Source organism: Pongo abelii, chromosome X (genome assembly GCF_028885655.2).
Source record: "Pongo abelii isolate AG06213 chromosome X, NHGRI_mPonAbe1-v2.0_pri, whole genome shotgun sequence".
Classification (NCBI taxonomy): domain Eukaryota; kingdom Metazoa; phylum Chordata; class Mammalia; order Primates; family Hominidae; genus Pongo; species Pongo abelii.
The window spans coordinates 73376775-73404642 of record NC_072008.2 but is presented as its reverse complement, the minus strand read 5'-3'; the positions used below and the strand labels follow the sequence as shown (position 1 = coordinate 73404642).

General features: G+C 41.1%; 1 protein-coding gene across 1 annotated transcript in view; it reads right to left on the bottom strand.

Moving 5' to 3' along the window:
• Positions 1-5994: 5994 nt before the first annotated feature.
• Positions 5995-27868, bottom strand: part of YIPF6 (Yip1 domain family member 6) — a 74304-nt gene continuing 52430 nt past the window's right edge. The window contains exon 7 of the mRNA XM_024240810.3: positions 5995-6118. Within this exon, the coding sequence (XP_024096578.1) occupies positions 6024-6118 (95 nt within the window). The 3' untranslated portion in view covers positions 5995-6023. The remainder of the gene's footprint in view (positions 6119-27868) is intronic.

Here is a 27868-nt window from a genome sequence, read left to right as displayed (position 1 = left end):
GAACAGGCAACGTACAGAATGGGAGAAAATTTTTGCAATCTACTCATCTGACAAAGGGCTAATATCCAGAATCTACAATGAACTCAAACAAATTTACAAGAAAAAAACAACCCCATCAAAAAGTGGGCAAAGGATATGAACAGACACTTCTCAAAAGAAGACATTTATGCCACCAAAAGACACATGAAAAAATGCTCATCATCACTGGCCATCAGAGAAATGCAAATCAAAACCACAATGAGATACCATCTCACACCAGTTAGAATGGTGATCATTAAAAAGTCAGGAAACAACAGGTGCTGGAGAGGATGTGGAGAAATAGGAACACTTTTACACTGTTGCTGGGACTGTAAACTAGTTCAACCATTGTGGAAGTCAGTGTGGTGATTCCTCAGGGATCTAGAACTAGAAATACCATTTGACCCAGCCATCCCATTACTGGGTATATACCCAAAGGATTATAAATCATGCTGCTATAAAGACACATGCACACATATGTTTATTGTGGCACTATTCACAATAGCAAAAATTTGGAACCAACCCAAATGTCCAACAATGATAGACTGGATTAAGAAAATGTGGCACATATACACCATGGAATACTATGCAGCCATAAAAAAGGATGAGTTCATGTCCTTTGCAGGGACATGGATGAAGCTGGAAACCCTCATTCTCAGCAAACTATCTCAAGGACAAAAAAACAAACACCGCATGTTCTCACTCATAGGTGGAAATTGAACAATGAGAACATGGACACAGGAAGGGGAACATCACACACCGGGGCCTGTTGTGGGGTGGGGGTAGGGGGGAGGTATAGTATTTGCAGATATACCTAATGTTAAATGACGAGTTACTGGGTGCAGCACACCAACATGGCACATGTGTACATATGTAACAAACATGCACGTTGTGCACATGTACCCTAAAACTTAAAGTATAATTAAAAAAAAATAAAAGAATTGTACCAACCTAATATTTCATGCATACAATTTGATGAGTTTGCACATATGCAAACACCCACAATACCATCACTGCAAGCAAGGTAATAGACATATCCAACACATCCCAAAGTTTCCTTGTGTCCCTTTGGTTTTGTATATGTGTATGTGTGTGTTATATGTGTGTGTATGTATTAGGAATGCCTACCACGAGATCTACCCTAAACAAATTTTGAAGTGCACAATACCATATTGTTAACCATTGGTACTAGGTTGTACAGCAGATCTCCAAAACTTATTCATCTTTCATAACTGAAACTTCATACCCATTGAACAGCAACTCCCATATTACCCCCTTACCCCAAATCCTGGCAAGCACCATTCTATTTTCTGCTTCTGTGGGTTTGACTATTATAGATACCTCTTATAAGTAGCATCACATGGTATTTGTCTTTTCGCGACTGGCTTATTTCACTTAGCAAAATGCCCTCACTTGTGCCCATTGAATGTAATTTATTTAGTGATGTGTTTATTGGATGTATTCCATCAACAGACCATCAGCTACATGAGAGAAGGGCTTGGTTTTGTTCACTGGTATGTCCCTAGAGCCTAGCACAGCATCTGTCACATATTTGCCAACTAAATGAGAGCAGGGAGCCAACTGCCTACAGGAGCTGGAGAAACCCTTACATCCTCCTGTGGTGGCACTCAGGCAGCAGTGAGGGTGGCTAATGGTTTCAGAGATCTGGAATGAGGCATCAGGGTTGCTTTAGGGAAGGTGAGTAGAACATGGAGCAGGAGGAAAACCACATCAGGTTCCATGCCGACAGCAGCCCTCTGCCCTCCCCATCTCAGCAATGACTATATGTTGGTAGAGGTGCATCCTGCAAGGTATCAGGCAGCCTGTAGTTCTCAAAGACACTGACCTGCAAGTACTGGGTGGTACAAGAAAGTAGAGAAACAGTGTCTTTCATTATTGAAATGGGTAGGGGTTCCCGGTAGAACTGTGTAAGACATCAAACTTGGCTATCAACGAGGTCAGAGGGCTCAAGAGTCTTGCCAGCACAGCAGGCAGAATGTCAGGGCTACTATTTGAGGGCCTGGTTCAACACACTTCATGTGTGAACATGTATCAATCAAAATAACACTAGCTGCTGTAACCGTTTATGTGATGGAGGTAAGCAGTAGATGGGTCAAATGGTAGTTGAAGACTCTGGGAAAGGCACAAAATGGGTGGGTTTTTGATTCAACAGAACATAGCGGTGCAAGTCAATGAACTGGAGAAGCTCCTGCAGGCATCAGACAGTGGGGCAGCAGGTAATAGAACTGAAATGGCAGTGTAGAAAGTGGACTACATTAGTCAGGACATCTACCCGACAGCAAATGTGGCTTGTGGCCCTGAGAAGGGAAGGATAACAGTATATTACAAAGTCTTGGGTTACTGTCCCCAAGAGATTTCCCTGGCCTATCCTTGGTTCTGCATTTTTTTTCCCCCTTAGAACACTGGGCCTGATGCTGCCCCACCAAAAGCCTCAACAAGCAGGTTGATTGTCAGGCTGTCTTCCAGGGTGGGAGTAAGGCCTAGGCACCTGGGTTCATTGTGCCTTTGCTGGGGACCCTGTTAAGGCTGTGCTGGCACAGGTGTGCTCCCTGGCCGCCTGAAATGAGGCATATGATTCAAAATATCACCAAATGAATAATTTCCTAAGGAGGGAGGGGCGGTATCTGATTTCCCTTAGTCTTTGGTTGGTACCAGGATTACTCAGATCAAGGGCTCATTCTAAATGAAACAGAATATCTTAGAGAATGAGATAGACAACCACTCCTTGGTTCAGGAGGTTGAGGAGGATAATAATAAAAAGGCCCTAGAATTTACTTGGAGTACTACACAGGCCAGAGAACATGTATTAATCAAAGTAACACTAGTTGCTATAACAAACAACCACATCTTGGTGGTTTAGCACAATAGAAGTTTCTCTCATCAGTGTGTTAGAGAGACTGTGACTCTCCTCCAAGTGACTCAAGGATCCAGCTATTTCCATCTTATGGCTCTGCCATCTTGTGGCTTTAAGGTCACCCTAGTGTTTCAGAAGCACATGAAAGTGGGAAGAATCACACACCTGTTACTCAATCACTTTGGCCCTAAAATGATACACGTCATGTTTACTTGTTGTATTGGCAAGAACTGGTCAAATGATCTTGCCTAGAGGTGCGATAGAGCTTGGAAGTGGTAGTTCCTGGCTGGGAAGCCTCTTTGCAGCAACAACTCTACACCATGGAAGGGAAGCCTGAGCCTTTGGTCATCATCTAGTGCCCTCTGCAACAGGACAGCCCCAAATATATGTACTGTCCCAGTCCAGCTTGAAATGCTGTCTTTCACTAGTCCTCTTGCATACAAAGCTAAATAGCTTAGAGTTCAGATTCTGTGAGTTCCTGGATCTGCTAGAACTGTACAACTGGATGCAATTGAGCAGGAGTGGGTAGTGATCCCATCCTGCCACTGAATCAAAGTCCCACTTGTCTTCTTTTTCATAAATAATGGGAGTGCCAACAGGAAAATTTGAGTGCTAGATGGCCCCACACACACGTTCAGATTGAGATACCCCCTGAAACGTAAGATTCTGCCATTCTTTGCCAAGGTACCATTCTTTGCAAAGGCTCAAGACTCTAGGGTGAGATTAATGGTGTCACTGTGGTTACTGTATGGAGCAGCTGCTCTCCATCCCTCTCAGACAATTCTTTCTAGAATGCCTATTTGACTGGTGAGGCAGACTGGACAGCCACTGACCTGACCTCCAAATTGCCCTAGGTGAAGTACATGACAGGATTCTTCTGAGTCATGAATGCATGAATGATTGGCAGCACCCATGGCTCTGTATGGTCCCTATCCTTACCTGCAAGAGCAGGCAGGGTTTCACAGAGTCCTTCCAGCAGGAGAATGTTAATCTCATCCATTTAGACTTGTTGTAGTTTGAAGATCACCTAGCTGAGTCTCTTGAAACAAGGTTCAGTTTAAAAAGTTGTGAGATGCCATGAAGTCCACCCTTGTCTGTATCAACAGTTGGGTCCCAGCCAGTGATGTACTGGTAAATGCTTAACAACCAGCTCTTCTGAGAAAAAAAAGTCAGACCTGTAGCATTTGCTGATTTCCATGGTGCAAATACTCCCACAATGGCTGATTTCAAGCTATCAATGTTGTATCACTGAATGCAGAGTTGAGCAGAGGTACAGTAACTTACCATTATATGTATATTCAGTATTTCCACCATACATACAGAATGGACAAAATAACTTCAAGAGTGTAGACAAGACCTGTAATCCCAGCACTTCAGGAGGCCATGGTGGGTGGGTCACCTGAGGTCAGGAGTTCAAGACCAACCTTGCCAACATGGCCAGCATGGCCAACATTGCCAGGCAAATTAGCCAGGTGTGGTGGCGTGTGCCTGTAATCCCAGCTACTCAGGAGGCTGAGGCAGGAGAATTGTTTGAACCCAGGAGGCAGAGGTTGCAGTGAGCCGAGATCGCACCACTGCACTCCAGCCTGGGCAACAGAACAAGACTTCGTCTCAAAAAAAAAAAAAAAAAAAGTGTAGATAAGAATGTAGTAAAATAACTAGGAAGTGATTAGTTTTGAGTATTTGCTATCTATGTTTTAATGTAATGTATTTAATAGTAAGTTCATGTACATTAATTTTTTTGTTTCAGTGTTGCCTTTTTAATTTTAAAAAATAAATATATACTTTTAAACATACAGAAAATAGGAAAAAATAGCACATTGAACACCCATATACACACCAGTTAGATTCACTAACATTTTGCCATATATGCTTCATGCCATGTACATTAATTTTTAATAATGGCTGTGACTAATAATCAGCAAACAAAATTTCTGAAAATTTCACAATCAGCTCTTCTAAGTCAATATAACCTAGCTCTAGCAACACCACTAGTCTCAGCTTTCTTACCCCAGTACCATGGTTAGCCAATCAGGACAGAGAGAGCAGAGGAAGTGTGAGCATGGAAATGAACAATTTTCTTCTCCCAGTGGACTGAGAAATTTCTCAACAGTGATAGGAGAGTACCCAAGACAAAGCACACAACCTATCCTAGAACAGGCGCAAGGCTGGTGCATGTGTGTCTAAAAGCAGACTTTAGGGAGACACAGCGCTTCTAACCTTGCAAGCTCATTATTAGCCTTAGAAGTGACTCATGTAAATTCTGAGTCATGAGATGTACTAGGTGGCTCCCACACACACTCAAAGTCACCAGTTTAGTCAGGCTTCCATACTGAGAGTAGAGGAGCTTGAAAACTCCTCCTAGAATTTCCTTGCTTGGTGCCATCATTCTAAAACAAGACCTGTGCTGGTTAATCCACCCTTCCCCTGGAAAAGATAGAGTAGATATGTTGGTGTGCTCTGCCCAGGACAGCGGAAGTTTGGCCATCCCCTCCCTGCTCACACACAGAGAGCTGCCGGAAACCGCACAGAATCTTTCAAGAAAAGGGTGGCCAGCCTGCCTAGAAAGAAGTCTCGTCTATCAAATCTGCCACTGTCTGCAGTCACCTGATGGCTTGCATGGAGCTGGAGGATCCACTTCACTGATGGCTCAGTCATGTGGCTGCTGGCAGAAGACCTCAGTCCCTCAAATTGTGGGCCTCTCCATAGGTTGCTTGAATGCCATCAGGACATGACAACTAACCTACCCCAGAGTGAGTGCTCCACTAGAGAGGGAGCACAGAGGAAGCTGCACTGTCTTTTTTATGATCTAGTCTCTGAAATGTCACAATCACTTCTGCTTTATTCTATTCGTTAGAAGCGAGTCACTGATGAATTTCTTTATCCTATTCATTAGAAACAAGACATGAAAAGCAGCTCACCCTCAAGGGGAGGGGAAATAGGATCTTCCTTTGAAAGGAAGGAGTAGCAAAAAATTTGTGGACAAATTTCACAGCTACTGCACTTCTCCCTCTTTCCACCAACTATTGATATTCCTCCCATATGCAAAGTACACTCACTCCTCCCAAGGCCCCTAAAAGTCTCGTCCCATTACACTATCAGTTTGAAGTCTAGATTCTCATCACTGAGATCAGGTCCCGGTCCAGGTCCAGGTGCACATAAGGCTCCTCAGATGTAGTTCTTTAAGTATAGCTTCTGGAGTACAGTTCCTCTCAACCTGAGGACCTGTGAACGAAAGAGACAAGATATCGGCCACGGATACACCCAACATGCAATGGTGGGACTGAGTAGAATAACCTCTACAGACATTACTGGACAAGGAAAGGGGAAAACAAGCACAAAGGAGTCGCTGTTCCATAAACAATTCTGAAATATACCTAAGGATATGTTGCAAGTTCCTTGATTAGGACTCAGTCTGGGAATAATTCTCTGCACCTCTTGGCTCTCCCCCTGGGCTCTTGGTTCTATCCTCTGAGTCATCTTTCCTTTTCACAAAAAGCACTCTGTTTCCAGGTGCATGATTTTCTCAGCTTTCTTCCTGCCAGTAGAATTTTGGAGATCCAAAGGTCTCCTGTCATTTTTTATTGTCTCTGTCCCTTTCAGTTCAGGCTGAAAATGTTTCCATAAATACAATTCTCTTTAAAACTTTGTGAGTGTTCTCTGATTCTTATTAAGGTTTACCCCATTACACCAAAGCTTTGTCCAAAAATATCTTTGAGATAAGCCCTTCCTAACATTGGACATCTGCTGTGACTACTGAGGGATAGTGCCCTTAAGCTTCTTCGAAGCTCTGTTGCTTGACTGAACAGCTCTTTGAAGCATGACCTTGGATCTTTCTGAGGCTTTAACAAAAGATTTTACAGTCATACTGCCAGTTTTATTTTTAGACCATGCTTTCCAGAGAGTACCCTGGATTTTAACTTTGTTCCAAAGCTATTTCTTAATTTTGGCATTGTTTACCCTTGGAGGATCTAGGAATCTTCAAAACCAGGACTCCTTTTTGTTTAACATTTCTTCCTTAAGCATGTCTCTGTCCTTTCACATTTTGCTATAAGCAACAAGAAGCAACCAGGCAGCACCTTCAATGCTTTTGCTAGAAGTTACTTTAGCTAGGTCATCCAGTTCATTTGGTACATTTTCTACTTTCCAAATAATTTCAGGTGACAGTGTAGCTAAACTTTCTGCCACTACATAGCAAAGATCCCTCTTCCTTCACTTTCCTATAACATATTCCTTACTTCTATTTAACCCCCCACTGGTAGCCTCCTCAAAGCTCAGACTTCTCCAAACAGTCTATTCAAGAAATTTTAGCCTTTTATGGATACTCTCTTGAAAGTCCTTCCAGCTTTTGCAAAACTGCCTAATTCCCAAGCCACTCCCACGTTTTTAGATGCTTTTTTTTTTTTCTTTTGAGACAGAGTCTCACTCTGTCACCAGGCTGGATGGAGTGCAGTGGCTCAATCTTGGCTCACTGCAACCTCTGCCTCCCAGGTTCAAGCAATTCTCCTGCCTCAGCCTTCCGAGTAGCTGGGACTACAGGCGTGCATCACAATGCCCAGCTAATTTTTGTATTTTTAGTAGAGACGGGGTTTCACCATGTTGGCCAGGATGGTCTCGATCTCTTGATAGCACCCCGCTTCCAGGTAGCAAAATCTGTATTAGTTATCTGTTACTGCATAAAAAGTTACTCCAAAACTCAGTGGCTTAAAACAACAAACATACATTATCTCATAGTTTCTGTCTGTCAGGAATTTCAGAGTGGCTTATTTGAAAATGTAGGCTCAGGGTCTGATATGGTTTGCATCCCCACCCAAATCTCATCTCGAATTCTAATCCCCATGTGTCAAGGAAGGGACCTGGTAGGAGGTGACTGGATCATGGTGGCAGTTTCCCCCATACTGTTCTCATGATAGTGAGTTCTCATGAGATCTGATGGTTTTATAAGTGTTTGACAGTTCCTGCTTCCCATGCTCTCTCTCCCTTGCCACCATGTAAGACATGCCTGCTTCCTCTTCTGCCACAATTGTAAGTTACCTGAGACCTCCCAAGCCATGTGGAACTGTGAGTCAATTAAACCTCTTCTCTTTATAAATTACCCAGTCTCTGAATCCTCATCTGTCACCCTATACAAAAACCAACTGAAGATGGATCAAAGACTTGAATCTAAGACCTGAAACCATAAAAATTCTAGAAGATAACTGATATGGTTTGGCTGTGTCCCCCACTCATATCTCATCTTGAATTGTAGCGCCCATGATTGCCACGTGTTGCAGGAGGGACCTTGTATTAGGGTTCTCTAGAGGGAAATAATTAATTGTGTGTATGTGTGTATATATATATGTGTATGTGTATGTGTATATATATATATGTGTGTGTATGTGTATATATATATATATATATATATACACACACACACATATACATAGAGGAGTTTATTAAATATTAACTCACATGATGACAAGGTCCCACGATAGGCTGTCTGCAAGCTGAAGAGCAAGGAGAGCCAGTCTGAGTCCCAAAACTGAAGAATTTGGAGTCCAATGTTCGAGGACAGGAAGCATCCAGCACACAGGAGAAAGATGTAGGCTGGGAAGCTAGACCAGTCTCACCTTTTCACATTTTTCTGCCTGCTTCATATTGGCTGGAGGCTGATTAGATGGTGTCCACCAGATTAAGGGGGGGGTCTGCCTTCCCCAGCCCACTGACTCAAATGTTAATCTCCTTTGGCAACACCCTCACAGACACACCCAGGATTAGTACTTGGAATCCTTCAATCCAATCAAGTTGACACTCAGTTTTAACCATTACAGACCTGGTTGAAGATAATTGAATCATCGGGGCAGTTTATCCCATACTGTTCTGATGGTGGTGAATAAGTCTCACAAGATCTGATGGTTTCATAAGGGGAAACCCCTTTTGCTTGGCTCTCATTCTCTCTTGCCTGCTGCCACGTAAGATGTGCCTTTCACCTTTCACCATGATTGTGAGGCTGCCCCAGCTACCTGGAACTGTGAATTCATTAAACTACTTTTTCTATATAAATTACCCAGTCTGGGGTATGTCTTTGTCAGCGGCATGATAATGGACTAATACAGTAAATTGGTACTGGTAGAGTACGATGCTGCTGTAAAGTCACCCAAAAATGTGGAAGAGACTTTTGAACTGGGTAACAGGCAGAGGTTGGAACAGCTCAGAGGGCTCAGAAGAAGACAGGGAAATGTGGGAAAGTTTGGAACTTCCTAGGGACTTGTTGAATGGCTTTGACCAAAATGCTGATAATGATATGGACAATGAAATCCAGGCTGAGTTGGTCTCAGATGGAGATAAGGAACTTGTTGGGAACTGGAGTAAAGATGACTCTTGCTATGTTTTAGCAAACAGACTGGTGGCATTTTGCCCCTGCCCTAGACATTTGTGGAACTTTGAACTTGAGAGAGATGATTTAGGGTATCTGGCAGAAGAAATTTTTAAGCAGCAAACCATTCAAGAGGTGACTTGCGTGCTGTTAAAGACAATCAGTTTTATAAGGGAAGTAGAGCATAAAGTTTGGAAAATTTGCAGCCTGACAATGTGATAGAAAAGAAAATCCCATTTTCTGAGGAGAAATTCAAGCTAACTGCAGAAATTTGCGTAAGTAACAAGGAGCCAAATGTTAATAACCAAGATAATGGGAAAATGTCTCCAGAGCATGTCAGAGGTCTTCACAGCAGCCCCTCCCATCACAGGCCTGGAGGCCTAGGAGGAAAATATGGTTTTGTGGGCTGGGCCCAGGGGCAGAATGATATGGTTTGGCTGTGTTGCCACCCATACTTCATCTTGAATTGTAGCTCCCATAATTCCCACGTGTTGTGGGAGGGGCCCAGTGGGAGATAATTGAATGATGAGGGTGGTTTCTCCTGTACTGTTCTCATGGTAGTGAATAAGTCTCATGAGATCTGATGGTTTTATAAGGAGAAACCCCTTTTGCTTGTTTCTCATTCTCTCTTGCCTGCTGCCATGTAAGACATGCCTTGGCTTCTCCTTTGCCTTCCACCATGATTGTGAAGCCTTCCCAGCTATGTGGAAATGTGAGTCCATTAAACCTCTTTCCTTTAGAAATTACCCAGTCTCAGGTAAGTCTTTATTAGCAGTGTGAGAACAGACTAATACAATAACATTGGAAAAACCCTTCCAGACATTGGCTTAGCCAAAGACTTCATGACCAAGAACTCAAAAGCAAAGGCAACAAACACAAAGATAAATAGATGGGACTTAATTAAAATAAAAAATCTTCTGCACAGCAAAAGAAATAATTAGCAGAATAAACAGACAACCCACAGAGTGGGAGAAAATCTTCACAATCTATACATACAACAAAGGACTAATATCCAGAATCTACAAGGAAGTCAAACAAATCAGTAAGAACAAAACAAACAATTGCATCAAAAAGTGGGCTAGGGATATGAATTGGCAATTCTCAAAAGAAGATATACAAATGGCCAACAAACATGAAAAAATGCTCAACATCACTCATTATCAGGGAAATGCAAATCAAAACCACAATGCAATACCACCTCACTCCTGCAAGAATGGCCATAATAAAAAAATAAAAATAAATAGATGTTGGCATGGATGTGGTGAAAAGGGAACACTTTTACACTTTTACACTGCTGGTGGGAATGTAAGCTAGTACAAACACTATAAAAAACAGTGTGGAGAATCTTAAAGAACTAAAAGTAGATCTACAATTTGAACCAGCAATCCCACTACTGGGTATCTATCCAGAGGAAAAGAAGTCATTATATGAAAAAGATACCTGCACGTGCATGATTATAGCATCACCATTCACAATTGCAGAAATATAGAACCAGCCCGAATGCCCATCAATCAACAAGTGGATAAAGAAAATGTGATATATATATATACATATATATACATATACATATGTATATGTATATATATGTATATATATACTCATACCATGGAGTACTAGAATACTACTCAGCCATAAAAAGGAACACAATAATGGCATTTGCAGCAATCGGAATGAAATTGGAGACCAATATTCAAAGTGAAGAAACTCAGGAATGGAAAACCAAACATCATATGTTCTCACTCATAGGAGGAGCTAAGCTGTGATGACACAAAGGCATTAGAATGATACAATGGACTTTGGGGACTCAGGGGGAAAGGGTGAGGGGGATGAGGCATAAAAGACTACACATTGGGTACAGTGTACTCTGCTCAAGTGATGGGTGCACCAAAATTTCAGAAATCACCACCAAAAAATGTATTCATGTAACCAAACACCACCTGTTCCCCAAAAACCTATTGAAAATAAAAAATATATATGGGGAAGAAAATATAACTGTTTATATTTAATTTTATGCTGTATGTTTTAAAAATTATATTTTTGTTTATGTTTCATATATGTGAACATGTATAATGGATTAAAAATAGATATCAAGAGCGAGTGTTCAAAGTATTTTAGTCATCAAAAAAGTTTGGATGCTATTGTAGTGTGTCGATGAAAAGAGTCAAACTCTGTAAAATATTTGAAGAGATTTATTCTGAGCCAAATATGAGAGACAATGGCTTGTGATACAGCTTTCAGGAGGTCCTGAGAATATGTGCTCAGGGTGGTTGGGGTGCAGCTTGGTTTCATATATTTTAGGGAGGCATGAGACATCAATCAAATACATTGGTTTGGGCCAGACACGGTGGCTCATGCCTGTAATCCTAGCACTTTGGGAGGCTGAGGCAGGTGGATCACCTGAGGACAGGAGTTCGAGACCAACCCAGCCAATATGGTGAAACCCCATCTCTAGTAGAAATACAAAAATTAGCCAGGTGAGATGGAGAGTGCCTGTAATCACAGCTACTCAGGAGACTGAGGCAGGATAATCACTTGAACCCAGGAGGCAGAGGTTGCAGTGAGCCGAGATCACACCACTGGACTCCAGCCTGGGTGACAGAGTGAGACTTTGTCTCCAAAAAAAAAAAAAAGAAAAGAAAAGAAAAGAAAGAAATATATTGGTTTGGTTCAGAAAGGTGGAACAACTCAAAGCAGGGGCTTCCAGGCTACAGGTAAATTTAAACGTTTTCAGATTGACAATTGGTTGAGTTTGTCTAAATACCTGGGATCAATAGAAAGGAAATGTTTGGGCTAACATAAAAGATTGTAGAGACCAAGGCTCTTTTGTAGTCTTATAGTGGCTGCCCTTAGAGACAGTAGATGACAAATGTTTCCTATTCGGACCTTTAAAAGGCACTAGACTCTTACTTAATCTCTTCAGGATTGGGAGGGGCTGGAAGAAAAAGATCTAGCTATGTTCATAGATGCTTTACAAATGCACATTTTCCCCCACAAAGGACCACTTCACAATATGGCAAAGTAGAATATTTTGACTTTCTTCTTTGTCATGTAATGTTATGCCAGAGTCATATTGGAAAGTAAGTCATGATATATAGGGTTAAATAAAACTCATCAGATGAGAATTTATAATTTGCAGGGCATGATTCGCCAGACCCCTTAGATAGGAATTTGGGCAAGATAAAAAAATCAGACCTCAGTCCTCAAGTGGATGGCCTTGCATGACATAGTAAAGAACCTGGACTTCATTAAAGGCTATGAGGAACTAAGGACATGAAGAATGTTAACCAAAAGCTCTGATTTGCATTTTAGCTATATTATCCTGATAGCTGTTAGTGTGGATTTGAGAAAAATAAAACTTCAGGAAGGGAAACCGTTTAGGAGGCTGTTGGAATCATTCAAAACAGAGATGGTGAGAGCCTGGATGAAACTGTAGTGGTATATGTAGATTTTTAAAAAATAAAAGAAATTAAAACATGAATAAAACACATTACCCAGTCTTGGGCAGTTCTTTATAGCATTGTGAGGATGGACTAACACAGGAAAATTGGTACTACAGAGAGTGGGGTACTACTATAAAGATAACTTGAAAATGTGGAAGTGACTTTGGAACTGGGTAATGGGCAGAGGTTGTAACAGTTTGGAGGGCTCAGAAGAAGACAGGAAGATGTTGGGAAGCTTGGAACTTCCTAGAGACTTGTTGAATGGTTTGACCAAAATGCTGATAGTGATGTGCACAATGAAGTCCAGGCTGAGGTGGTCTTAGATGGAGAAGAGGAACTTACTAGGAACTGGAGCAAAAGTCACTGTTTCTATGCTTTAGCAGAGACTGGTGGCATTTTGTCCCTGCCCTAGATATCTGTGGAACTTTGAACTTGAGAGAGATGATTGGAAATTGGAACTTATGTTTAAAAGGGAAGCAGAGCAAAAACATTTGGAAAATTTGCAGCTTGACAATGCAATAGAAAAGAAAAACCTGGAGGGCATTCCAAGATGGCCAAATAGGAACAGCTCCGATCTGCAGCTCCCAGTGTGATTGATGCAGAAGAAGGGTGATTTCTGCATTTCCAACTGAGGTACCTGGTTCATCTCATTGGGACTGGTTGGACAGTGGGTGCAGCCCACGGAGGGTGAGCTGAAGCAGAGCAGGGTGTTGCCTCACCCAGGAAGTGCAAGGGGACAGGGGATTTCCCTTTCCTAGCCAAGGGAAGCCATGACAGACTACCTAGAACAATGGGACACTCCTGCCCAAATACTGTGCTTTTCCTAAGGTCTTTTAGCAACCGGCAGACAAAGAGGTTCTCTCCCATACCTGGCTCGGCAGGTCCCACGTCCACAGAGCCTTGCTCACTGCTAGCGCAGCAGTCTGAGATTGAACTGCAAGGTGGCAGCCTGGCTGGGGGAGGGACATCTGCAATTGCTGAGGCTAGAGTAGGTAAACAAAGCAGCCGGGAAGCTTGAACTGGGCAGAGCCCACTGCAGCTCAATAACGCCCACTGCATCTAGACTCCAGCTCTGTGGGCAGGGTATAGCTGAACAAAAGGCAGCAGACAACTTCTGCAGACTTAAATGTCCCTGTCTGACAGCTCTGAAGAGAGCAGTGGTTCTCCCAGCATGGCATTTGAGCTCTGAGAATGGACAGACTGCCTCCTCAAGTGGGTATCTGACCCCTGTGTAGCCTAACTGGGAGACACCTACCAGTAGGGGCCGACAGACACCTCAAATAGGCGGCTGCCCCTCTGGGATGAAGCTTCCAGAGGAAGGATCAGGCAGCAATATTTGCTGTTCTGCAGCCTCTGCTGGTGATACCCAGGCAAAGAGGGTCTGGAGTGGGCCTGCAGCAAACTCCAACAGACCTGCAGCTGAGGGACCTGACTGTTAGAAGGAAAACTAACAAACAGAAAGGAATAGTATCAACATCAACAAAAAGGTCATCTACACCAAAACCCCATCTGTAGGTCACCAACATCAAGAACAAAGATAGATAAAACCACAAAGATGGGGAGAAACCAGAGCAGAAAAGCTGAAAATTCTAAAAATCAGAGCACCTCTTCTCCTCCAAAGGATTGCAGCTCCTCACCAGCAATGGAACAAAGCTGGATGGAGAATGACTTTGACAGAAGTAGGCTTCAGAAGGTCGATAATAACAAACTTCTCTGAGCTAAAAGAGGATGTTCGAACCCATTGGAAGGAAGCTAAAAAAAAAACCTTGAAAAAAGATTAGACGAATGCCTAACTAGACTAAACGGTGTAGATAAGACCTTAAATGACCTGATGGAGCTGAAAACCATGGCACGAGAACTTTGTGATGAATGCACAAGCTTCAGTAGCCAATTAAATCAAGTGGAAGAAAGGGTATCAGTGATTGAAGATCAAATTAATGAAATAAAGTGAGAAGACAAGGTTAGAGAAAACAGGGTACAAAGAAACAAACAAAGCCTCCAAGAAATACAGGACTATGTGAAAAGACCAAATTTGCATTTTATTGGTGTACTTGAAAGTGATGGGGAGAATGTAACCAAGTTGGAAAACACTCTTCAGGATATTATCCAGGAGAACTTCCCCAACCTAGTAAGGCAGGCCAACATTCAAATTCAGGAAACACAGAGAGCAACACAAAGATACTCCTCGAGAAGAGCAACCCAAAGACACATGATTGTCCGATTCACCAAGGTTGAAATGAAGGAAAAAGTGTTAAGGGCAGCCAGAGAGAAAGGTCAGATTACCCACAAAGGGAAGCCCATCAGACTAATAGCAGATCTCTCAGCAGAAACCCTACAAGCCAGAAGAGAGTGGGGGCCAGTATTCAACTTCTTAAAGAAAAGAATTTTCAACCCAGAATTTCATATCCAGCCAAACTAAGCTTCATAAGTAAAGGAGAAATAAAATCTTTTACAGACAAGCAAATGCTGAGAGATTTTGTTACCACCAGGCCTGCCTTACAAGAGCTCCCAAAGGAAGCACTAAACATGGAAAGAAAAAACCGGTACCAGCCACTGCAAAAACATGCCGAATTGTAAAGACTATTGATGCTATGAAGAAACTGCATCAATTAACGAGCAAAATAACCAGCGAACATCATAATGACAGGATCAAATGATCAAATTCACACATAACAATATTAACCTTAAAAGTAAATGGGCTAAATGCCGCAATTAAAAGACACAGACTGGCAAATTGGATAATGAACCAAGACCCGTCAGTGTGCTGTATTCAGGAGACCCATATCACGTGCCAAGACACACATAGGCTCCAAATAATGGGAAGGAGGAAGATCTACCAAGCAAATGGAAAGCAATAAAAAAAAAAAAAAGCAGGGGTTGCAATCCTACTCTCTGATAGAACAGACTTTAAACCAACAAAGATCAAAAGAGACAAAGAAAGCCATTACATAATGGTAAAGGCATCAATTCAACAAGAAGAGCTAACTATCCTAAATATATATGCACCCAATACAGGAGTACCCAGATTCATAAAGCAACTCCTTAGACACCTACAAAGAGACTTAGACTCCCACACAATAATAATGTGAGAATTTAACACCCCACTGTCAAAATTAGATGGATCAATGAGACAGAACGTTAAAAGATATCCAGGACTTGAACTCAGCTCTGCAACAAGCAGACCTAATAGACATCTACAGAATTCTCCACCCCAAATCAACAGAATATACATTCTTCTCAGCACACATTGCACTTATTCTAAAATTGACCATATAATTGGAAGTAAAGCACTCCTCAGCAAATGTAAAAGAACAGAAATCACAACCAACTATCTCTCAGACCACAGTGCAATCAAATTAGAACTCAGAATTAAAAAACTCACTCAAAACTGCACAACTACATGGAAACTGAACAACTTGCTTCTGAATGACTACTGAGTAAATAAGAAAATGAATGCAGAAATAAAGATGTTCTTTGAAACCAATGAGAACAAAGATGCAACATAGCAGAATCTTTGGGACACATTTAATGCAGTGTGTAGAGGGAAATTTATAGCACTAAATCCCCACAAGAGAAAGCAGGAAAGATCTAAAATTGACACCATGACATCACAATTAAAAGAACTAGAGAAGCAAGAGCAAACACATTCAAAAGCTAGCAGAAGACGAGAAATAACTAAGATCAGAGCAGAACTGAAGGAGATAGAGACACAAAAAACTCTTCAAAAAATCAATGAATCCAGGAGCTGGTTTTTTGAAAAGATCAACAAAATTGATAGACCACTAGCAAGACTAATAAAGAAGAAAAGACAGAAGTATCAAATAGATGCAATAAAAAATGATAAAGGGGATATCACCACTGATCCCACAGAAATACAAACTACCATCAGAGAATACTACAAACACCTCTACGCAAATAAACTAGAAAATCTAGAAGAAATGGATAAATTCCTCAACACATACACCCTCTCAAGACTAAACCAGGAGGAAGTTGAATCTCTGAATAGACCAATAACAGGCTCTGAAATTGAGGCAATAATTAATAGCTTACCAACCAAAAAAAGTCCAGGACCAGACGGATTCACAGCTGAATTCTACCAGAGGTACAAACAGGAGTTGGTACCATTCCTTCTGAAACTATTCCAATCAATAGAAAAAGAGGGAATCCTCCCTAACTCATTTTATGAGGCCAACATCATTCTGATTCCAAAGCCTGCCAGAGACACAACAAAAAAAGAGAATTTTAGACCAATATCCCTGATGAACATTGATGCAAAAATCCTCAATAAAATACTGACAAACCGAATCCAGCAGCACATCAAAAAGCTTACCCACCATGATCAAGTCAACTTCATCCCTGGGATGCAAGGCTGATTCAACATACGCAAATCAATAAACGTAATCCATCACATAAACAGAACCAATGACAAAAACGACATGATTATCTCAATAGATGCAGAAAAGACCTTCAACAAAATTCAACAGCCCTTCATGCTAAAAACTCTCAATAAACTAGGTATTGATTGAATGTATCTCAAAATAATAAGAGCTACTTATGACAAACCCACAGCCAATATCATACTGAACGGGCAAAAACTGGAAGCATTCCCTTTGAAAACTGGCACAAGGCAGGGATGCCCTCTCTCACCACTCCTATTCAACATAGTGTTGGAAGTTCTGGCCAGGGCGATCAGGAAAGAGAAAGAAATAAAGGGTATTCAATTAGGAAATGAGGAAGTCAAATTGTCCCTGTTTGCAGATGACATGATTGTATATTTAGAAAACCCCATCGTCTCAGTTCATAATCTCCTTAAATTGATAAGCAACTTCAGCAGTCTCACAATACAAAATCAATGTGCAAAAATCACAAGCATTCCTATACACCATTAACAGACAAATGGAGAGCCAAATCGTGAGTGAACTCCCATTCACAATTGCTACAAAGAGAATAAAATACCTAGGAATCCAATTACAAGGGACGTGAAGGACCTCTTCAAGGAGAACTACAAACCACTGCTCAATGAAATAAAAGAGGACACAAAGAAATGGAAAAATATTCCATGCTCATGGATAGGAAAAATGAATATCATGAAAATGGCCATACTGCCCAAAGTAATTTAGAGATTCAATGCAATCCCCATCTAGCTACCAATGACCTTTTTCACAGAATTGGAAAAAAACAACTTTAAAGTTCATGTGGAACCAAAAAAAGAGCCCTCATTGCCAAGACAATCCTAAGCAAAAAGAACAAAGCTGGAGGCATCACGTTACCTAACTTCAAACTATACTACAAATCTGCAATAATCAAAACAGCATGGTACTGGTACCAACACAGATATATAGACCAATGGAAAAGAACAGAGGCCTCAGAAATAACACCACACATCTACAACCATCTGATGTTTGCCAAACCTGACAAAAACAAGAAATGGGGAAAGGATTCCCTATTTAATAAATGGTGCTGGGAAAACTGGCTAGCCATATGTAGAAAGCTGGAACTGGAACCCTTCCTTACACCTTATACAGAAATTAATTCAAGATGGATTAAAGACTTAAATGTTAGACCTGAAACCATAAAAACCCTAGAAGAAAATCTAGGCAATACCATTCAGGACATAGGCATGGGCAAGGACTTCAAGACTAAAACACCAAAAGCAATGGCAACAAAAGCCAAAATAGACAAATGGGATCTAATTAAACTAAAGAGTTTCTGCACGGCAAAAGAAACTACCATCAGAGTGAACAGGCAACCTACAGAATGGGAGAAAATTTTTGCAATCTACCCATCTGACAAAGGGCTAATACACAGAATCTACAAATAACTCAAACAAATTTACAAGAAAAAAAACAACCCCATCAAAAAGTGGGCAAAGGATATGAATAGACACTTCTCAAAAGAAGACATTTATGCAGTCAACAGACACATGAAAAAATGCTCATCATCACTGGTCATCAGAGAAATGCAAATCAAAACCACAATGAGATACCATCTCATGCCAGTTAGAATAAAGTATATAAAAAAAAAAGTCAGGAAACAGCAGATGCTGGAGAGGATGTGGAGAAATAGGAACACTTTTACACTGTTGGTGGGAGTGTAAATTAGTTCAACCATTGTGGAAGACAGTGTGGCGATTCCTCAAGGATCTAGAACTAGAATTACCATTTGACCCAGCAATCCCATTACTGGGATTATAAATCATACTACTATAAATCATACTACTATAAAGGGTTATAAATCATACTACTATAAAGACACATGCACGCGTATGTGTATTGTGGCACTATTCACAATAGCAAAGACTTGGAACCAACCCAAGTGTCCATCAATGATAGACTGGATTAAGAAAATGTGGCACATATGCACCATGGAATACTATGCAGCCATAAAAAAAGGATGACTTCATCCATGAGACGTGGATGAAGCTGGAAACCATCATTCTCAGCAAACTATCACAAGGACAGAAAACCAAACACCGCATGTTCTCACTCATAGGTTGGAATTGAACAATGAGATCACTTAGACACAGGGCGGGGAACATCACACACCAGGGCCTGTTGCAGGGTGGGGGAGCTGGGGGAGGGATAGCATTAGGAGAAATACCTAATGTAAATGATGAGTTGATGGGTGCAGCAAACCAACATGGCACATGTATACCTATGTATCAAACCTGCATGTTGTGCACATGTACCCTAGAATTTAAAGTATAATTAAAGAAAAAATAAAAAAAAAATAAAACCCATTTTCTGAGGCTAATTCAGGCTGGCTGCAGAAATTTGCATAAATAACAAGAAGCTGAATGTTAATGGCCAAGACATTGGGAAAAATGTCTTCAGGGGCATGTCAGAGACCTTCATGGCAGCCCCTCCCATCACAGGCCCAGAAGCCTAGGAGGGAAAAATGGTTTTATGGCCCAGGCCCAGAGACCCACTGCTGTGTGGAGCCTCAGGACTTGGTGCCCTGCATCTTAGCCACTCCAGCTCTAGTCATGGCTAAAAGAGGCCAAGGTACAAGTTGGGCCATTGCTTCAGAGGGTGTAAGCCCCAACTCTTGGTGGCTTCCACGTGGTGTTGAGCCTGTGGGTACACAGAGGTCAAGAATTGAGGTTTGGCAACAACCACCTTGATTTCAGAGGATGTGTGGAAATGCCTGGATGTCCACACAGAAGTCTGCAGCATGGGGAACCTCTGCCAGCTCAATGCAGAAGGGAAATGTGGGGTTGGAGCCCGCACACACAGTCCCCACTGGGGCACTGCCTAGTGGAGCTGTGAGAAGAGGGCCACCGTCCTCTAGACCCCAGAATGGTAGATCCACCAACAGCTTGCATGATGCACCTGGAAAAGCCACAGGTACTCAACTCCAGCCCATGAAGGAGCTGCCCAAGGCTATGGGAGCCCACGTCTTGCATCAGCGTGCCCTGGATGTGAGACATAGACTCAAATGAGATTAATTTTGGAGCTTTAAGATTTAATGACTGCTGGCCAGGCATGGTGGCTCATGCCTATAATCCCAGAATTTTGGGAGACTGAGGTGGGCACATCACTTGAGGTCAGGAGTTCGAGACCAACATGGCCAATATGGTGAAAACCTTTCTCTACAAAAAATACAATAATTAGCCAGGCTTGGTGGTGTGCACCTATAATCCCAGCTACTTGGAAGGCTGAGGCTGGAGAATCACTTGAACCTGGGAGGCAGAGGTTGCAGTGAGCTGAGATCATGCCACTGCACTCCATACTGGGCAACAGAGCAAGACTCTGTCTTCCAACAACAACAACAAAAGATTAATGACTGCTCTTCTGGATTTTGGACTTGTACAGGGCCTGTAGACCCTTTGTTTTGGCTCATTTCTCCTATTTGGAATAGGAGCATTTATCCAATGCCTGTAACCCCATTGTATCTTGGAAGTAACTAACTTGCTTTTTATTTTACAGGCTCCTAGGCAGAAGGAACTTGCCTTGTCTCAGATGAGACTTTGGACTTGGACTTTTGGGTTAACTTCGGAATGAGTTAAGACTTTGGGGAAACTGTGGGAAAGCTATGATTGGTTTTGAAATGTAAAAAGAATGTGATATTTGGGAGGGGACGGGGCAGAATGATATGGTTTGGCTCTGTGAATCCCCATAATCCTCACATGTCAAGGGAGGGAACTGGTGGAAGGCAATTTGATTGTGAGGGTGGTTTCTGCCTTGCTGTTCTCATGACAGTGAGTGAGTTCTCACGAGATCTGATGGTTTGACAGTTCCTCCTTCACATGCTCTCTCTTGCCTGCTGCCATGTACGACATTCCTGCTTCCCCTTCTGCCATGATTGAAAGTTTCCTGAGGCCTCCCCAGCCATGTAGGAACTGTGAGTCAATTAAACCTCTTTTCTTTATAAATTACCCAGTCTTGGGAAGTTCTTTATAGCTGTGTGAGAATGGACTAATACAGGATCTGTCATATGGTTGCATTGATATAAGCAAGTCTAGGCCAGGTGTGGTAGCTCACACCTGTAATCCCAGCACTTTGGGAGGTCAAGATGGGTGGATCAGTTGAGGCCAGGAGTTCAAGATGAGCCTGGCCAACATGGTGAAACTCCATCTCTACTAAAAATACAAAAATTAGCCGGAGTGGTAGTGCACAACTCTGGTCCCAGCTACTCAGGAGGATGAGGTGGGAGGGTCTCTTGAACCTGGGAGGTGGAGTCTGCAGTAACCTGAGATCGTGCCACTGCACTCCAGCCTGGGTGACAGAGCAAGACGCTGTCTCAAAAAAAAAAAAAAAAAAAAAAAAAGATATAAGCAAGTCTACTATCATCTGAAGGCTTGAATGATGATAGAGGATCTTCTTCTAGGATGGCTCAGTCACATGGCTGTTGGCTGGAGGCCTCAGTTCCTCACCACACAGGACTCTCCTTAGGCGTCCGCATGACATGGCAACTAACTTCCTCCAGAGTTGCTGATCCATAAGAGAAAGCTCAGAAGAAGCCACACTGCCTTTTCTGACCTAGTCTCTGAAATCTCTGAAATTGCACACTGCTTCGTGCTATTCATTAGGAGCAAATCCTCATGGGAGTAGGATTTAGGTCCTGCCTTTGGAAGGGAGGAGTGTCAAAGAGTTTGTGGATATAGTTATTTTATTTTATTTATTTATTTATTTATTTTGAGACAGAGTCTCGCTCTGTCACCCAGGCTGGAATGCAGTGGCGTGATCTTGGATCACTGCATCCTCCGCCTCCCAAATTCAAGTGATTCTCCTGCCTCAACCTCCTGAGTAGCTGGGATTACAGGTGCATGCCACCACATACAGCTAATTTTTGCATTTTTAGTAGAGACGGGGTTTCACTATGTTGGTCAGTCTGGTATCGAACTCCTGACCTCGTGATCCACCCGCCTTGGCTTACCAAAGTGCTGGGATTACAGGCGTGAGCCACTACGCCCGGCCTGTGAACATATTTTTACATCATCACACACCTCTTTTTCTCCCAGTATGTCATAGCTAGGACAGGCAAGCAGAGTTCTCTAACTTGAGCAGGAAAAAAGGAAGGCTCAGAGAAATTAAGTGGCCTGACTGATATGCACAATAGTTCTCATGGATTAGCAGAGCTTTCAACCCAGGTATTGCTAGAGATGGCCAGAAGAGAGGCGAGGACACAGGAGTCAGACAACCTTGGATCTTCTGAGAATCATGTTGCATAACATTATCTGTCATCTCACCCAGAAAATACCACATCTTTATGCCAATTTTTAGCATATATCAGTCACCATGTTAAGTGCTTTAAGTGCATTAGCTTAGTTAAAACTCACAAAATCCTTTGAAGTAAACACTTTTATCATATCCACTTTACAGTATGAAATCTGTGGCTCAGAACAAGGAAGAAGGAACTACATGGTCACAGAGCTACTGGCAGAAAAGTCTGGATTCAAACTCAGGTTTGTCTAAGACTAGAATGCTTTAAACAACACAAGATGAAAGTTTCTGTCTTGAAGATCCAAGAGAAGTTTGAGTAAAGACATATCTATGCTCAGCCTGACTAGCAGTAGTATTATCAATGTATCTTGAGAATGTATGGCTTTAAAAGAGCGAAGACTGTCATTTAGAAAGCACCTGTTATTTTCCAGATGTTTAACTCATGAAAGCACATTTGATCTTCACAGTAGATATGTGGGATAAGTATAATTAGATACATTTTACAGATGAGGAAGCGCAGAGAGGTGAAGTGACTTACTCAAAATGGCACAAATAGTCACATATGTTTCCAAAACCTGGCTCCATGCCAGGGATTTTTAATGAGCTCCATATAGTCCAAGGGCTTAATGAGGCATTGGAAGGTGCTCGACTTCACCTTATACAGAGCTGCTCTGCCTCTTTTATCTAGTTGACATAGTGAGCTTCTATACAATACATATTTCATTTGAATTGAGGATATCTTGGCTTAAGAAGAGGAAAAAAAACCACAAAGCTATTCCCAAGTACACCATAAGGCTTTCTTCGAGTGCTCAGGCCTATGAAAACCTTGCATTTGTCACTCATCCACTCTCTTCACCTCTAACATCATCTTCGAGTAGAACAGTCACAAAGATTCCCAAGGCAAAGTAAGCATGAGTCTAAGTAAGTTGGGGTCTTCAGGGAGTTGTCCAGATAGTACTGTCAGTAATTTAAGAATTTTTAGTCTGTGCTCATGACACTGGGATAACCATCATTGTGTTTATTTCTGAACTAATATTAATCATTTTAAGCAGCAATCCTTTTAAAAATAATAATAATAATAATAACAATAATAATTAGGAATTCCTATTCTGGGTAAGCTCATTTTACACTGTCTCTCCCACTGAACACAGCGGTAAAACCTGGCCAAATGGAGGATTCTGAAAAGTAAACAGTAGCAGGAGGGTTAGGAAAGAAGACTGGGGTTCGAGTAGGACCACCACTGGCAGTGAGTTTATTATTTTCTTCCAGCTTGAATTCAATATGGCCAAAAACCCAGAAGTGGGCATTAGTGGAGACAGAATTTCAGGAGAAGCTCTGTAGTTCTGGTGCAAGGAGCTGAAAAGGGGTCTCTTAATGTTCAGAGACAGTGCAAAAATCCTCCATTTTTCTTTTTTGTCCTCTGTTTCCTTTTCTTCATTTCCTTGTGCCCCAATCCCTAGCAATACTGTGCAGTAGTGGCAGTGGTGGCAACTGTAGCCCATAGAATACAAAACACCGAGAGGGAGATACTCCTCTCCATCAGAGCTGTGGCGGTCCCAATCAGGTGAGGTGAACCGTCTTTGCATTTTTTCCTCTCTCTGTCCTCTGCCACTTGGCCCAAATGTGGGCACAGTTGCAGGAAGTACATGACAATGTAGAGTTCTTAAAGTCTCAGCTTTCTGGCTGGAGGATCAAAAAGGAGAGCTCCAGAAAAGAAGAAAGTATCAGGAAGATTATGAAGAGGGAGGAATTCAGAAAAGTGATCTTTAAAGCTGCTTATGAACTGCTGGGTTTACACCTCAAGCTGCATATGCATGGATCTGATCCAAAATCACATACACAGATTTTGAGAAGGAAGGAAAGAATAGAACACCACTACACAGTTGGGCAGATCTGAATAGCATTGCAAAGGCTTTGCAAACTGAATGGACACTGAAACTGCAACCCATAGAAGGTGGGTCAGAACTTAACTAGTCAATAGCTGGCTAAAACCAAAACTATCAACATTCTCCTTAGGGTTTAAACAGGACCCAGGGTCTCATGAGATAATATTGACAATATTCAGAATATATTTCAAAATTATTTGTTATATGAAGAACCAGGAAAATCTCAACTTACAAGGGAAAAGAATCAACAGATGTCAACACTGAGAAGACACAGATATTGGAAACATCTGACAAAGAATTTAAAGCAGCTCATATAAAATTCCTTTTTAATAAGTAAGTGCTAATACCTAGAAACAAACTGAAAGATCAAAATTTCAGCAAGGAAATAGAAGCTATCAAGAAAATCCAAGTGGAAATTGTTAAAACTGAAAAATAAAATAATCAAAATTTAGAAGTTACTGAATGAGCTCAATAGCAGGATGGAGATAACAGGAAAGAATCAGTGAGCTTGAAGATCATATAGATCAATACAAATTATCCAACAGGACCAAAGCTAGGGAAATACAGGTGAGGCAATTACCTCAGGCACAAAACTTAAGTGGGGGTGGGGGAGTACAAAAACACTCAGTAATCAAGACAAATATTTTAATTTCATAATTTTTAAAAATCAAAATTAAAACAAACACTTCATGATGAGTAACGTATCAAAATTTAAATAAAGACAGGATTAGCAATAGTGCTGTGCTGAGCCATATTGGAACCTGAGGCAGAAGGCAAAACAAGCAATACTGATACAATCTAAACCACACAGAGAAAACATTGGAAAAAAATTAACAGAGCCTTGAGGAACTGTAGGATAATACCAAATGGCCTAACATTCCTCAGAATCTGAGGAGGAAAAAAGAAAAAGGGAAATGCAGAAAATAATTTTGAAAAATAATAGCTGAAAACTTCCCAAATTTGATGAAATACTTAAAGCTATAAGTTCAAGAGGTTCATCAACCCCCAAGCAGAATAACCACAAAGAAATCTATGCCCAGGCTGGGCGCAGTGGCTCACACCTGTAATCCCACCACTTTGGGAGGATGAGGTGGGAAGATCTCTTAAGCCCAGGAGTTCAAGACCAGCCTGGGTAACATGGTGAAACCCCATCTTTACAAAAACTACAAAAATTAGCCAGGCATGGTGGCACACGCCTGTAATCCCAGCTACTTGGTAAGCTGAGGTGAGAGGATCACTTGAGCCCAGGAGGTGGAGGTTGCAGTGAGCCATGTTCAAACCACTGCACTCCAGCCTGGGCAACAGAGTGAGACCCTGTCTCAAAAAAAAAAGTTAAGAAATAAAAATTTTAAAAAAGGAATACATACCCAGACACATAATAATCAAACTGGTGAACACTACAACAAAGAAAAAAATCTTAAAAGTAACCAGACAAAATCAATGCATTACTTAGAGGGGTATAATGATTAGAATGACTGAATTTCTTTTTTTTATTATTATACTTTAAGTTTTAGGTTACATGTGCACAACGTGCAGGTTTGTTACATATGTATGCATGTGCCATATTGGTGTGCTGCATCCATTAACTCGTCATTTAACATTAGGTATATCTCCTAATGCTATCCCTCCCCCCTCCCCCCACCCCACAACAGGCCCCTGTGTGTAATGTTCCCTTCCTGTGTCCATGTGTTCTCATTGTTCAATACCCACCTATGAGTGAGAACATGCGGTGTTTGGTTTTTTGTCTTTGTGATAGTTTGCTGAGAATGATAGAATGACTGAATTTCTTATCAGAAACTAGGAAGGCAAGAAGGAAGTGGAACAACAGTAAATAACTATTGTCCTAGAATTCTATATCTGATGTAAATATTCTTCAGGAGTAAAATTGCAATAAAAACATTGTTGGATTAAAAAAACTCTAAGAATTCACTGCCAGCAGATATGCTGTAAAATAATTACTAAGGATAATTTTCACACAGAAGTGAAATTATACTAGAAAGAAACTTGGACCACCAAAAATGAAGGAAGAGCAACAGAAGTGGTAAATAGCTGGGTAAAAATAATAGATCATTCTTGTATTGAGTTCTTTAAAATATGTTCCATACTTGAAAAGAAAATTATACCATTATCTGATGGTGGAGGTTTGTTTGCTTGTTTGTTTTGAGACAGGGTCTCACACTGTTGCCCAGGCTGGAGTGCAGTGGTATGATCACAGCTCATGGCAGCCTCGACCTCCTCAGGCTCCAATGATCCTCCCACCTTGGCCTCCCAAAGCACTGTGATTACAGGCGTGAGCCACTATGCCCAGCCTGATGATGGAGTTTTCAGTTTATGTACCTGTAATTAATAAGGCAACTACAACATAAATGAGAGAAGGGAAAGGAATCTATGAGATTATGAAGTTTCTAGATTCCACTTAAAGTGGTAAAATATTATTGAAAAATACACTGTTAAAAGTTGGGTTTGTATATTGTAATCACTCAAGCAATTGCTAAAAATGCAAATGGATATGGTAAAATTAATATAGAATGCTAAAAATGTTCAAAAGAAGGCAGAAAGGAAAAACAGAGTCATGAAAAATAGAGGAAAAAAAGAAATAAATACTAGTCCTAAACCCAAAGAAGTCAATAATTACATCAGATATAAATATACTAAACACACCAATTAAAAGATGGAGAGCATCAGAATAGATAAAAATAATAATGTGACCCAACTAAATGCTTGCTAAAAGAAACTCAGTTTGAATATAATGATATAGGAATTTTAAAAGTAAATAGATATACCATATAATACTAATCAAAATAAAGCTGGAGTAGTTATATTAATATTAGACAAGGTACACTTCAGAGCAAAGAACATTACAAAGAAAAAAGAGAGACATTTCATAATGAAAAAAGGGTCCATTCACCAAGAAGTCATAACAATCTTAAATGTATATGCACCTAAAATCATGGTTTCAAAATACATGAAACAAAAATGCACAGATCTGAAGTGAAAAATAGAAGGCACTATAATTATAGTTGGAGCCATCAACACTCTTCTCAGTAAAAGATAACACTAGTCAGCGAAAAATCATCAAAGATATAAAGGAACTAAACACCACCATCAATCTGAACTCGTTTCTTAGCAGGGACAGATTTTTATTAATACAATAGATTTTTGTTGATAGTTTATTGTTTACTTCCTTTCCAATTTGGATCCCCCTTTTTTTTTTTCTTTTTCTTGCCCAATTGTCCTGGATAGGACCTCCAGCACAACATTGAATACAAATGGCAATGGCAGACGTCCTTGTCTGGTTCCTGATCACAGGGGGAAAGCATTCTATCTTTTGTCATTTAGTAAGATGTTGGTTGTTGATTTTTTGTAGATACCCTTTATCTGGTTGAGGACATTCCTTCCATTTGTTGGGTGAAGGAATATTGGATACTTTTAAATCCTCCTTCTGTATCTATTTAGACGATTATGTGCTTTTTGATTTTTATTCTATTAAAATGGTGTATTATATTGATTTTTGGATGTTGACCCAACTTTGCACTCTTGGGATAAATCACACCTGGTCATGGTCACGCTTCCCAATTTCAGGGTTACAGTCATGAAGATTAGGTTGTATTAGCAAAAGTATAGACGTA